At 41.9% G+C, this 13946-nt stretch overlaps 1 protein-coding gene across 7 annotated transcripts in view; it reads right to left on the bottom strand.

The window, feature by feature from the left end:
- The window catches only part of NFU1 (NFU1 iron-sulfur cluster scaffold), a 44319-nt gene that overhangs the window by 15798 nt on the left and 14575 nt on the right, over window positions 1-13946 (bottom strand). For all 7 annotated transcript variants that reach the window (XM_021713249.1, XM_008059804.2, XM_008059805.2 and 4 more), the window contains one exon: window positions 1154-1268. In XM_021713249.1, the coding sequence (XP_021568924.1) occupies window positions 1154-1214 (61 nt within the window). In that variant the 5' untranslated portion in view covers window positions 1215-1268. The remainder of the gene's footprint in view (window positions 1-1153; window positions 1269-13946) is intronic.

Below are 13946 nucleotides of genomic sequence, written 5' to 3'. Positions count from 1 at the left end.
CAACAGAGTGAGACTCCAACTCAAAAAAAAAAAAAAAAGAACAAATAGCAACAGTGAATACATATTGCACTCCCTGTGCTTTACATGAAATAACTTTACAAAACAAGGAACAAAAAGCACAAATCACAAAAGAAAAGATAAACAAGTGTGACTACAGTAAAGTGAAAGTTTTCTGTTTATGACAAAAGACAAAGTGAAAAGTTAAGTCATGGTTAGGGAGATGTCATTTGCTATGAATATACCTAACAAAGGATTAATACCCAGAGTCTATTTATATATTTTTTGCACTGAAATCTCACTCTGTCACCCAGGTGGAGTGTAATGGCATGCTCACAGCCACTGCAGCCTCAACCTGCTGGACTCAGATGATTCTTCCACCTCAGCCTTCCAAGTAGCTGGAACTACAGGCATGCACTACCATGCCCGGCTAATTTTTTGATTTATTTTAGAGTTAAGGTCTTGCCAAGTTGCCTAGGCTGTTCTTGAACCCATGGACTCAAGTAATTCCCTCACCTTGGCCTCCCAAAGTGCTGGGATTACAGGCTTGAGCCACTGTACCCGTCCTTATATATCTTTTTAAATGAATATGTTTCAAAAGTATTATACTTAGTTAAAAAAAAAAAAGGCAAATTTCAGTATAACACAAGTTAGTTAAAATTTAAGAACAAAAGTTTATACTATATATTTCCTGCACAGACTTATGTGTGTTGCAAAAATATAAAAACAAACCAAGTGTACACATTTCTTTGGAAATAGAAAGAGTAGGAGTGAAGGGGTTTTAGCTGTATCTTTAAATTTTTTAATGCTTTAAAATCTATCACCGTATGTATCTCTGATATTTTATTTGAAATGAGTCTAAAGCAACCACGGCAAAAAGTTATTTGTTAAGTCTGCACAGAGGGCAAAATGGTGAGCAATACATTATTTTCTGTATGTTTAAAAATTTTTATAATTAAAAATTTTAGTATTGCATAATAAATTCAATTTATACATAAGTTTTCAAAAATAATAGATAAAATTACATATATGAAGTTTTGTTCCCTCTGGAATTGCTTTCAGATATTAAAGAACAAAAATTGAATACCTATGACTTCTGAAATAAAAGCATGAAACAAAATCTAAAAAACAAGACATACTCAACATAGTATGTTACCTGCTTCTCCTGAAGTTGTTTCCTCAGTAACAAGGGGTAAGCCAGATGCAAAGAAGTCCATGATTGTTGCATAAATATCTGGTTTCAATAAATTCCAGTCTAATTCTTCATTTTCCTATAAACATTTGAAGGAAAATGCTACATTTCTAGCCAATGGCAAAGACAAATACAGAACACTACCTTGTATCTTTCAAGAATCATATATCCTATACCTGGGAAACAGCACCTATTTCTGGAGACTATATGTCAGTTTCAAATTTTACAGGGTCTGGCTTAAATGACTTTCAGAAGATAAAACCTGCTGGGCACAGAGGCTCATAACTGTAACCCCAGCATTTTGGGAGGCTGAGGCAGGAGGATTGCTGAGCCTAGGAGTTCAAGACCAGCCTAGGCAAAACAGCGAGACCACCTCTCTACAAAAACATTTTAAAAATTAGCCAAGTATGGTGTGCCCACCTGTAGTCCCAGCTAATTGGGAGGCTGAGACGGGAGGATTGCTTGGAATTTGAAGTTGCAATGAGCCATGATCATGCCACTGCACTCCAGCCTGGGTGACAGAATGAACCCTCAACTCAAAAACAAAACAAAACAAAAAAGAAGATGAAATATTTGAATATCTCCCACTCATTCATTCATTCATTCACTCACCAAGGTCTATTAAATTGGCTGTATGTACCATACCCTGTATAGGAGATGATTAAAATGATTAAAATTTTTTCTTCATGATGTGAAGAAAGTTAAAATATTAAATGAATTTTCCACCTTTAAAGAAGATGATAAAGAAATTATCATTCTCTTAAAACAAACAAACAAACAAAGGATATAACTGTTTGGTACAAGAAGTCCCACAACATTCAATTTACAGATATCACTTAAAGAGTACTGAAGAAATTCAACAATGTAACTGTAGAACTAAGTCACTCTACTTGTGGACTGTCAACAAGACTGGCATCTTAAAGAATGATTCCATACCTGTTTCACCTGTATACCTGGCCAGCTAGTTATTTCCATAAATAAGAAGACGGGATTATTAGATACTTAAATAGTACTAACATCTACAAAGGAAGGCTCTTTAGGAGGAAAAACTATTAGATACTGTCTATTTAGACTCTCAGGATTTTATCTGGTAGTTTACACTTAAACACTATTAAAAATTGAGTTAACATCCTTAAAAGGAACTATTACATCATGGATTAAGGACCAGTTTAGAGACAGTACACAAAAGTTGAGGAAGATGGGTACTGCTATGGATATAAGAGTAAAACTAATGAGATGTCTTAGCAATTAGGAAAGGAAACTAGTTCTATGTAATATTTTAATAATTTATTTGGAAAATGGACCAGAATGCCACCTTAGATCTTCTGTAAATAATAGAAAATATATTCTTCAGAAAAATATTCTGAAGTTGTCTGAGAAAAAAGACAGCATGTAAGCTGCACATACATATTATACATTTAGGAAAAAATAATACAACTGATGCATAAGGAGAAAGTCTTTGAATTACCAATTAGAAACCAGAAAGGGAGACAGGCAACTGCTGAAGACATCAAGTAAATTTGATAGTTCATGCTAAGAAAAGTTAATGAAAATAAAAATTAAAGCCGGGCTCAGTGGCTCAGACTGTAACCCCGCACCTTAGGAGGCTGAGGTGAGTGGATTGCCTGAGTCTGCGGGTTCGAGACCCACCTGGGCAGCGAGACCTCATCTCTACAATAAATCAAAAAATCAGCCGGGCGTGGTAGCGCATGCCTGTAATTCCGGCTACTCGGAAGGCTGAGGCGGAAGGATCGCCAGAGCTCAGCAGGTCGAGGCTGTGGTGACCAGGAGCGGCCACTGCACTCCAGTCTGGGTGACAGAGTGAGACTCCAACTCAAAAAAAAAAAAAAAGAAAAGAAAAATTAAATCCACTACTCTATTAAATGTGTACCCTAACTTGGAATATTATCTATTGGTTATGTCATCTCACTTAAAAAATAGTGGAGCTGGGCCTCCTACCCCCCAATAAACCCCAGAACACCCAGAAAAAAAAATAGTGACGCCTGAGCAATATCAATAAGGGTAACAAAATATTGAAGGGATTCATCATTTCATCTCATCTCATCTCATTTCATTTCATCTCATCTCATTTCAACATTTCATCATTTCATTCCATTTCATTTCATCTCATCATCTCATCTCATCTCATCTCCTCTCATCCTTTCATCATTTCCTTTCATTTCTTCATTTCAGCTCATTTCTTCATTTCATCACTTCATCTCATTTCATCATCTCATCATTTCATCTCATATTTCATCTCATCTCATCTCATCATTTCACCTCATTTAAACATTTCACCTCATTTCATCATTTCATTCCATTTCATTTCTTCAATTCATCTCATCTCATCTTGTCTCATCTCATCATTTAATTTCATTTCATCATTTCATTTCATTTCATTTCCTCTCATCTCATCTCATCTCCTAATCTCATCTCATCTCATCCCATTTCATCATTTCATCTCATCTCTCATTTCATCATTTTATCTCATCTCATCATTTCATTTTATTTCATTTCTTCATTTCCTTTCATCATTTCAATGCATCTCATCTCATTTCATCATATAATTTCATCATTTAGTTTCACCTCTCATCTCATCTCATCAATTCATTTCATCATTTCATCTCATCTCAACATCTCATCTCATCTCATTTCATCATTTCATCTCATCTCTTCTCATCATTTCATTTCATTTCTTCATCTCATTTCTTTTCTTCATAATTTCATAATTTTATCTGATCTCATGTCATTTCATCTCATTTCAACATTTTGCTCATTTCATCATTTCTTATCTCATCTCATCTCATTTCATCTCATCTCATTTCATCATTTCATCTCATCTCATGTTAACATTTGATCTCATTTCATTTTATTTCATCATTTCATTTCATTATTTCATCATTTCATCTCATCTCATCATCTCATCTCATCTCATTTCATTTCATTTCATCTCATCTCAACATTTCATCACATTTCATCATTTCATTCCATTTCATTTTATCTCATCATCTCATCTCATTTCATCATCTCATCTCATCCTTTCATCATTTCATTTCATTTTATTTCATTTCATGTCTTCATTTCATTTCTTCATTTCATCTCATTTCATTTCATCATTTCCTCTCATCTCATCTCCTAATCTCATCTTATCTCATTTCATTTCATCTCATCTCATCCCATTTCATCTCATTCCTTCATCTCATTTCATCATTTCATTTCATCTTTTCATTTCATCATTTTATCTCATCTTTTCTCATCTCATCATTTCATCTCCTTTCATTTTATCATTTCATTTCATCATTTCATCATATCATCATTTTATCTCATCTCATATCTCATTTCATCATTTCATCTCATCATCTCATCTCATTTCATTTTCTCATCTTATCTCATCATTTCATCTCATTTCATCTCATTTCATTCCATTTCTTCATTTCATCTCATCTCATCTCATTTCACTCATTTCAACATTTCATCTCATTTCATAGTCTCATCTCATCATTTCATCTCATTTCATCATTTCATTTTATTTCATTTCATTTCATCATTTCAATGCATCTGATCTCATCATCTCATCTCATTTCATCATTTCATCTTGTTTCATTTCATCAATTCATTTCATCATTTCATCTCATCTCAACATCTCATCTCATCTCATCTCATTTCATTTCATCATTTCATCTCATCTCTTCTCATTTCATTTCTTCATTTCATTTTTTTTCATTTCATAATTTCATCATTTTATTTCATCTCACCTCATCTCATCTCATCATTTCATCTCATTTCATTTCATCATTTCATTTCATTTCATCATTTCATTCCATCTCATCATTTCATCTCATTTCAACATTTCATCGCATTTTATTTCATCATTTCATTCCATTTCATTTCTTCATTTCACTTCATCATTTTAATCATTTCATCTCATCATCCCCTCATTTCATCATCTAATCTCATCTCATTTCATCTCATCCTTTCATTTTATTTCATCATTTCATTTCATTTCTTTTCACTTCATTTCTTCATTTCATCATCTCATCTCATTTCATCATTTCATCTCATGTCATCATTTCATTTCATCATTTCATTTCATCTCATCATTTCATTCATTTCAACATTTCATCTCATTTCATTTCATCTCATCTTGTCTCATCTCATTTAATCTCATTTCATTATTTCATTTTATTTCATAATTTCATTTCTTCATTTCAGTTCATTTCTTCATTTCATCATTTCCTCTCATCTCATCTCATCCCATTTCATCTCATCATTTCATTTTATTTCATCATTTCATTTCATTTCTTCATCTCATTTCATCTCATCTCATCTCATTTAATTTCATCTCATCTCATCTTTTCTCGTCTAATCATTTCATCTCATTTCATCTCCTTTCATTTCATCATTTTATCTCATCTCATCTCATCATTTCGTTTCACCTCATCTCATTATTTCATCTCATCTCATCATTTCATTTTATCTCATCTCATCTCATCATTTCATCTCATTTCATCTCAATTCAACAGTTCATCTGATTTCATTTCGTTCCATTTCTTCATTTCACTTCATCATTTCATCTCATCTCATTTCACCTCATTTCAACATTTCATCTCATTTCATTTCATAGTCTCATCTCATCACATCTCATTTCATCATTTCATCTCATCTCATCTCATCATTTCATCTCATTTCATCATTTCATTTTATTTCATTTCTTCATTTCATTTCATTTCATCATTTCAACACATCTCATCTCATTTCATCATTTAATTTCATCATTTAATTTCACCTGTCATCTCATTTCATCAATTCATTTCATTTCATCACTTCATCTCATCTCATCTCAACATCTCATCTCATCTCATTATTTCATTTCATCATTGTAAGGTCAGAGGTACTGGAGGGCAGGGCAGGTCTCGCCTCAAGAAGATGGCTCCAACCCGGACCAGGCCAGAACTAAGACCCCAGCCGCAAAGCCAGCCAGTACCTGTTACAGCGATTCTAGCAACCTGTTCAGCCAATTGCCAGCAGACACGACAGCTGTCCCAACCAATGATCGCTCTCCCCAATCCCCCTCACAGCTTTCTCAGCATGCCCTTTATAGACCCGTCGTCCATCTTGCTGGGCGTGACTTCTCCGGCCCACAGCTATAAGGATCAGTGAACCTCGCCTGGGATTGCGCTAATAAATTTTTCTTGGCTCCTTTGTTGCCATTTCGCCCGATCTGGTTTCATTTACCTTACATTTGGTGCCAAAACCCGGGAGGACAGTGCAGGGCTCCAGCGGGCTCCCCCCTCCTCTCCCGATCCAGGACCTCTCTCGGGAACAGGACCTGGCCCCAGGACCTCAGACAACGCGGTGAGTCCCTCGCTTTCCCTGACTTCTCCTCCTACCCTCCGGGGTGCCCAGTCCAAAATCACAGCTGCATCTGGGCTCACCCCTCTGGCACGGTGCCTTTGGCTCCGGTGTAGTGGAGACATCCCTATCTCCAGATCGCCAACCCTATAAAAGGAAGCGGATCTTCCTTTCTGTCCCTATTCTGAGTGGGTCTGGGACGCTGGGCTTGCTTGTTTAGGGACCCGGGGATGGAGGTTGCAGCCATGGGAAGCCAGCCTTCTAAAACTGAGGCTCAGACCCCCTTGCAGTGTCTCATATCTAATGTGGCTACTCTGGGGTTGACCGAGGATATCCGTATATGGAAGCTAATCTTCCTTTCCTCCTGGGCCTGGCCCTAATATCCTCTGGACAGTCTTGCTGGGCCCCTGAGGGAACTTTCAATTTTGGCCTCCTCACCAATCTCAGTAATTATTGTCACCGGACTGGGAAATGGTCCAAGGTCCCCTATGTCCAGGCCTTTTGGGCACTGCGCTCCCGCCCAGACCTCTGTGTCAGATGTTCCTTGGCCCAGGTCCTCCTGGCCAAATCCCCTGATAGGGGCTATCAGCCTCTCCCTGTGTGGGAATCTTCCTTTGCAGATCCTCCAGAGGACCTTGGCCTCCCCCCTCCGGCTCCTACGCCTCCTTCTCCTCCCCTCCCATCCGCCTCTTCTCAAATGTCTGCTCTTTCTCAACCCCCTCCTTATCCGACCTCCTGTGCCCAGACCTCTTCCACTCAGGCCCCTCCAGTGTCTGTTCCTGCCTTACCTCCCGTCCCACCCCCATATCCGGCTCTTCCCCCCAGCCCGCCATCTCTAATGTCCTCAGCTCCAATCGTTCCAGGTTCGGTTGGCTCCCCTCCCCCATCCACTTCCGTCCCTACTACCACAGAGATACCGCCTCCTTCCTCTGGTCCTGTTGAAGTCACACCTGACTCCTCGGTTTCCAGCACTGTCCCAGCCACCCACAAGCTGTACCCTCCTCTTCTGTTGTCACCGCCATCTTGCCCTCTTTCCACCTCATTCCCTGCTCTCACCTCGCCGCTGTCTTACAATCCTACACCACCCTCTAAATGGACCAGCCCTTCAATTACCAAGTCCCAGGCCCACTTACCGGCCCCACTCTGGGAGGTGGCAGGTGCTGAGGGACTGGTTCGGGTACCTGTTCCCTTCTCCCTGGGAGACCTGTCCCAGATTGAAAAGTGCCTAGGCTCCTACTCTGCCAACCCGACTGCCTACACCAAGGAGTTTCGATACCTCACTCAGACATACGAGCTCACGTGGCACAACCTCCATGTAATTTTAATCTCCACCCTCACTACCGAGGCGCGTGATTGCATCACCTCAGCAGCTTGGGACTACGCTAATCAGGTACATAACTCCAACCATTCTTTGCTGGTTGGGGCCACAGAGGTGCCTGCCGAGGACCCACAATGGAACTTCCAGGATGGTGCCATAGGTAAGACTAGGAGGGATCAGATGGTTCACTGCCTTATTGCAGGGATAGAAAAGACAGCTCAAAAAGCCGTTAACTATGACAAACTGAGAGATATTACACAGGAGCCTAACAAAAACCCAGCCTCTTTCCTTAATCATTTAACAGAGGCTCTTACCCTTCACACTCATTTGGACCCTTCCTCACCGCCGGGGTCCACAGTCTTAGCTACCCACTTTATCACCCAGTCCGCTCCAGACATCCGGCGCAAGCTTAAAAAGGCAGAGGAGGGCCCCCAGACTCCACTCTGAGACCTGGTGAATATGGCCTTTAAAGTTTATAATGCCCGAGAGGAGGAAGCCGAGGCAATACGAGCCCAGAGGCTAAAACAGAAGGTGGCCCTTCAAACCCAAGCCCTAGTCGCTGCCCTGTAGCTGGCACAACAGGGGCCTCAGAGCCCCTGTCCCAGGTAGCAGTCGACCCAAACACCTCTGGGAGCCTGCTTCAGGTGTGGCCAGGAAGGCCACTGGGCAAAGCAATGCCCCAACCCCAGGCCACCAACTCAACCTTGCCCGGTCTGCAGACAAAAGGGACACTGGAAGCTTGAGTGCCCCCTGGGGGAGAACCATCCCCCGGCGACAGAGTTTCACAGGGGGCCAGCTCCCCCAATGGGCCCCTTGCCAGAGCTCCTGGGCCTCCTGGACGACTGAAGCTGCCTGGATTCGAACACGCCAATCACCCTTGCTGAGCCCAGGGCCACACTATGGGTAGCGGGTAAGTCCATCTCCCTTTTGGGGGACACGGAGGCTACCTATTCTGTTTTACTCTCCTTCCATGGGCCTTTACATCCTTCTCAGGTCTCAGTTGTGGGCGGCTCGGGGTACCCTCCAAGCTGCTAGAGACGGGTCCAGTGTCCTGCCTTTTTGAAGGCCGTCCCTTCACCCATTCATTCTTAGTTATCCCATCCTGCCAAGCCCCCTTGCTGGGACGAGACTTTCTGTACAAGCTCGGGGCATCTATTTGCCTCACCTCACACCAAGTTCCCCCGACTCCACTCCCGGCCCTTGCCTGTGCTGTCTTCTCCCCGGAACCTTCGTCTGATTTCCCCCAAAAAAGTTAATCCAGTAGTCTGGGACACTTCCACTCCAGTGGTGGCCAATCACCACACCCCAGTCCACATTCGCCTTAAGGATCCCTCTTGCTTCCCTTCCAGGCCTCTATTTCCTATCTCACACGCCCAAAGCAAGGGCCTCCAGCCCACTGCTAACTGGCTGCTCATCCAGGGTCTTTTGGTTCCTACCAACTCCCCTTGTAATACTCCCATCCTCCCGGTAAAAAAGCCATCTGGTGCTTATCGACTGGTACAAGATCTGCGGATAATCAACTCTGCTGTAGTACCACTGCATCCAGTGGTCCCTAACCCATATACTCTCCTATCTCAGATGCCCCCCACTACCACTCATTTCACAGTCCTGGACCTTAAGGATGCCTTCTTCACCATCCCCCTACATCCAGACTCCCAGCCACTCTTTGCCTTTACTTGGGAGGATCCAGACACCCACAGGATCCAACAATTAACCTGGACGGTCCTGCCTCAGGGATTCTGTGATAGTCCCCCACCTTTTCAGCCAGGCATTGGCCGAGGACCTGTCCTCTTATGACTCTGGGTGTAGCACTCTCCTCCATATGTAGATGACCTCCTCCTGTGCAGTCTCTCCAGGGAGGTCTCTCTCCGGGATACGGCCTCCCTCCTTAACTTTCTAGCACAGCAGGGATACAGGGTCTCCCCTTCCAAAGCTCAACTCTCTACCCCACAAGTCACCTACCTAGGGGTGGCCCTGACCCCCACCTCCAAGGCCCTCACAGTGGACCGTACCAACTCCATCAGGGAACTTCTACCCCCCACCTCAGGTGCTGAAATCTTTTTGTTCCTTGGGCTTGTGGGCTTCTTTAGGCATTGGGTCCCCAATTTCACTATACTTGCTAAACCGCTATATGCTGCAGCTAAGGAAACTCCTACTGGCCCCCTCACTTCTCCCTCAACTGTAGCCCGTGCCTTTGAGACCTTGCGAGACATGCTCTTAGCCTCCCTCCCACTTATGCTTCCTGACTTCCACAAGCCTTTCCTCCTGTTCACCGAGGAAAGAACTGGGATGGCAACCGGGGTTCTGGCCCAACCAGTGGGACCCTCTCACCGACCAGTTGGACCCCACCATCCAGGGATGGCAGCCTTGCCTCTGGGCGCTGGCAGCGGCAGCTTCTTTAACCAAGGAGGCTCTAAAGCTCACCCTTCAACAGCCGGTTACGGCCTACACCCCCACAGACTCCAGGACCTCTTGGGTCATAAGTCATTATCCTTATTAAGCCCTTCTAGGATCCAGGAGTTCCACCTTTTATTCACAGACCACCCCCAAGTGTCTCTTTGTTCATCGCCACTTCTAAATCCAGCTACTCTCCTTCCCTCTGCTAGCTCCTCAGTTTTGCCTGAACATTCCTGTGGAGCTGATAGAGGCCCTTAGCCCCCCTCACACGGGACTCTCTGACCAACCTCTGTCTAACCCTGATCTCACATTCTTCATAGATGGAAGCTCAACTAGGGAGCCGGACAGAGGCCCCAGGGCAGCCTATGCAGTGGTCTCGCCTCCCACCGTGGTGGAAGCTGCCTCACTACCACGAGGGACTTCTTCCCAAAAGGCAGAGCTGCTGGCACTCACCTGAGCATTACAGCTGGCAAAGGGCCACAGGGCCACTATATATACCAACTCTAAGTATGCTTTCCTTATTGCTCATAGTCACTGAGCGATCTGGAAAGAAAGGGAGTTCTTAACCACCTGGGGAACTCTGGTAGTCAACGGTAAGGCCATTCAACATTTACTCCAGGCCCTACAAGAACCCAAGAAGGTAGCCATCGTCCACTGTCGAGGCCATCAGATGGGCACAGACCATGTCATCCAAGGAAACACCCTGGCCATACACACACAACTAGATTCCCTGGCTGACATGGTCATCCAGAATCGACAGGGACTAGATCTGCTAACAGCTAAAGAAGGAGGGAGATATGCCTATTTCTTAGGGAGGAATGCTGCTTCTATGCCAGTAAATCAGGGATAATCAAGGACAGAATTAAACAATTACAAAAAAGCCTACAAAAACGGAGAGACCTGACCAGAGGCCCATTCTCAGGGTGGTGGCAACCCTGGCTTCTAACGTGGCTTCTCCCCATTCTCACTCCACTGATTGTTGTTTTTCTCCTCTTGTTGATGGCCCCATGTGTTTTTAGGTTTCTCCAACAGCGCCTGGCAGAGCTCTCTCGAATAACGGTCAACCAACTACTGTTACATTCATACTTGCCCCTTCCGTTCGAACCACCTCCGGCCCCATACCAGCCTTAAGACCCCCCTCCACGCCGCCCCTCCCCAGCAGGAAGTAGCTAGAACGAGCTGGCACCCCTATGACCAAAAGGCTGGAATGTAAGGTTGGAGGTACTGGAGGGCGGGGCAGGCCTCGCCTCAACAAGATGGCTCCAACCCGGACCAGGCCGGAACTAAGATCCCAGCCGCAAAGCCAGCCAGTACCTGTTACAGCGATTCTAGCAACCCTGTTCAGCCAATCACCAGCAGACGCGACAGCTGTCCCAACCAATGATTGCTCTCCCCAATCCCCCTCACAGCTTTCTCAACGTGCCCTTTATAAACCCGTCGCCCATCTTGCTGGGCACAACTTCTCCGGCCCACAGCTATAGGACTGGTGAACCTCGCCTGGGATTGTGCTAATAAATTTTTCTTGGCTCCTTTGTTGCCGTTTCACCTGGTGTGGTTTTGTTTACCTTACAATCATCTCATCTCATCTCATCATTTCATCTCATTTCATTTCTTTTCTTCATTTCATAATTTCATCATTTCATTTCATTTTATCTCATCTCATTTCATCATTTTATTTCATCATTTCATTTCATCTCATTTCATCATTTCATCTCATCATTTCATCTCATCTCATTTCATCATTTCATCTCATTTCAACATTTCATCTCATCTCATTTCATTTCATTTTATCTCATCTCATCATCTCATCTCATTTCATTTCATCTCATCTCATCATTTCATCTCATTTCAACATTTCATCTCATTTCATCATTCCATTCCATTTCATTTCATTTCATCATTTCATCTCATCTCGTCTCATCTCTACTCATCATTTCATCTCATTTCATCATTTCATTTTATTTCATTTCATTTCATCATTTTATCTCATTTCATCATCTCATCTCATCTCATTTCATCATTTCATCTCATTTCATCATTTCATTTCCTTTTGTTTCATCATTTCATTTCATCTCATCATCTCATCTCATTTCATCATTTCATTTTATCATTTCATCATATCATTTTATCTCATCATCTCATCTTAATTTATTTCATCATTTCATCTCATCTCATCTCATCATTTCATCTCACTTCATAGTTGTAGTTTTAAAAGGGGGTATCTTTGACCCTCTGACACATTGTATGGCTCATTTTAAGCATGTGTGCATGCACTGATTTATCCATTTTTCCATTAGAATCTCAAAATTCTAATAGTAGAATTTTCTCTGTTTCTCTCACTATGAAAGAGCAGATTTGCTCATCTGTGGAGAGAACCTGACTGGAACTTACTAGGTAACGTATGTAAAGTATGGTTCAAGTTCAATCATTGCTAGAACTGTAAATCTACCTTCATGTATCAGAGTTTTTGAAAATAATTTGGATAATTTATCTCAAGAATTCTCATGCAAGACAAAACAACTAAACACCTACACATACACATATTTCTAAACTCCTTGGTGGGATCACCGAGATACCTGACTCTTAACATAAAAAAATTAAAAAAATAAAAATATTGAAGGGAGATTAAAAAATGACTTACCAAAAAAAAAAAGCTTACCAAAATAAAAAAACCCTACTATATAGGATGTAATCACGTTTTCATTTATAAAAAATTTTACATAGTATAGAAAAAAACTAAATAACAACTTTAAAAATATATATATATAATTTCCCACTTAAAAGACAAGAATACCTAGTTGTAAGAATCGAAATAGATAATACAAAGTGCTAGTGCTTTATCTGATGTTTAACATTAAATAAAAGCTTGTCTCTTTAAAAAATATGACAGAGGCCAGGCGTGGTGGCTCAAGCGTATAATCCCAGCACTTTGGGAGGTCGAGGTGAGAGGATTGCCTGAGCCTGCATGTTTGAGATCAGCCTGGGCAACATGGTGAGACCTTGTCTATCATAAATTTAAAAAAAAAGAAAAATTAGCCAGGCTTGGTAGCATGCACCTGTAGTTCCGGTTACTTCGAAGGCTGAGGCGGAAAGATCGCCTGAGCCCAGCAGATCGACACTGCAGTGGCCAGGAGCATGCCATTGTACTCCAGCCTGGGCAACAGAGTGAGACTCCAATTCAAAAATTTTAAAAAGAAAGAAAGAAAGAAAGAAAACTGAAAAATAACAAACAGGTCAGAAGTCTATAAACTGGTAAAAACTAGGAATTAGTTAACACAGATTTGCTCACCACAACCCTATATTAAGGGGAAACCACATGAAATCTTACATAATTGTTTCCTTCAATAAAACTCTCTTTGAGTCCTACTATCTTTGAGTCTTTGAGGCATTGTTCTAAGTGAACTTAACAAAATGGGCGATCTTTACCTTTATGAAGTTTACATTCTAGAGCAGGAAAGACAGGCAATAAAAATTAAGAAATATGATTAAGAAATATAAGAAACGAAGAACATAAAACAGAGTAATGAATTCCTGGAGACAGGGTCACTTTCACATGGTCAGGAAAGGACTTTCTAAGAATTTAGGTCAATTAACACTTTAAATTACAGGTAAAAACATTTTATAATTAGGATATTTGTAAGACTACCCATAGCCACTAGACTGCCACTAAGTAGGAAAATCATATTTCTC

Source organism: Carlito syrichta, unplaced genomic scaffold (genome assembly GCF_000164805.1).
Source record: "Carlito syrichta isolate Samal-C Ts95f unplaced genomic scaffold, Tarsius_syrichta-2.0.1 Scaffold304375, whole genome shotgun sequence".
Taxonomy (NCBI): Eukaryota; Metazoa; Chordata; class Mammalia; order Primates; family Tarsiidae; genus Carlito; species Carlito syrichta.
Note: the sequence above shows the minus strand (reverse complement) of the source record. Positions and strands in the feature narration are given on the sequence as shown.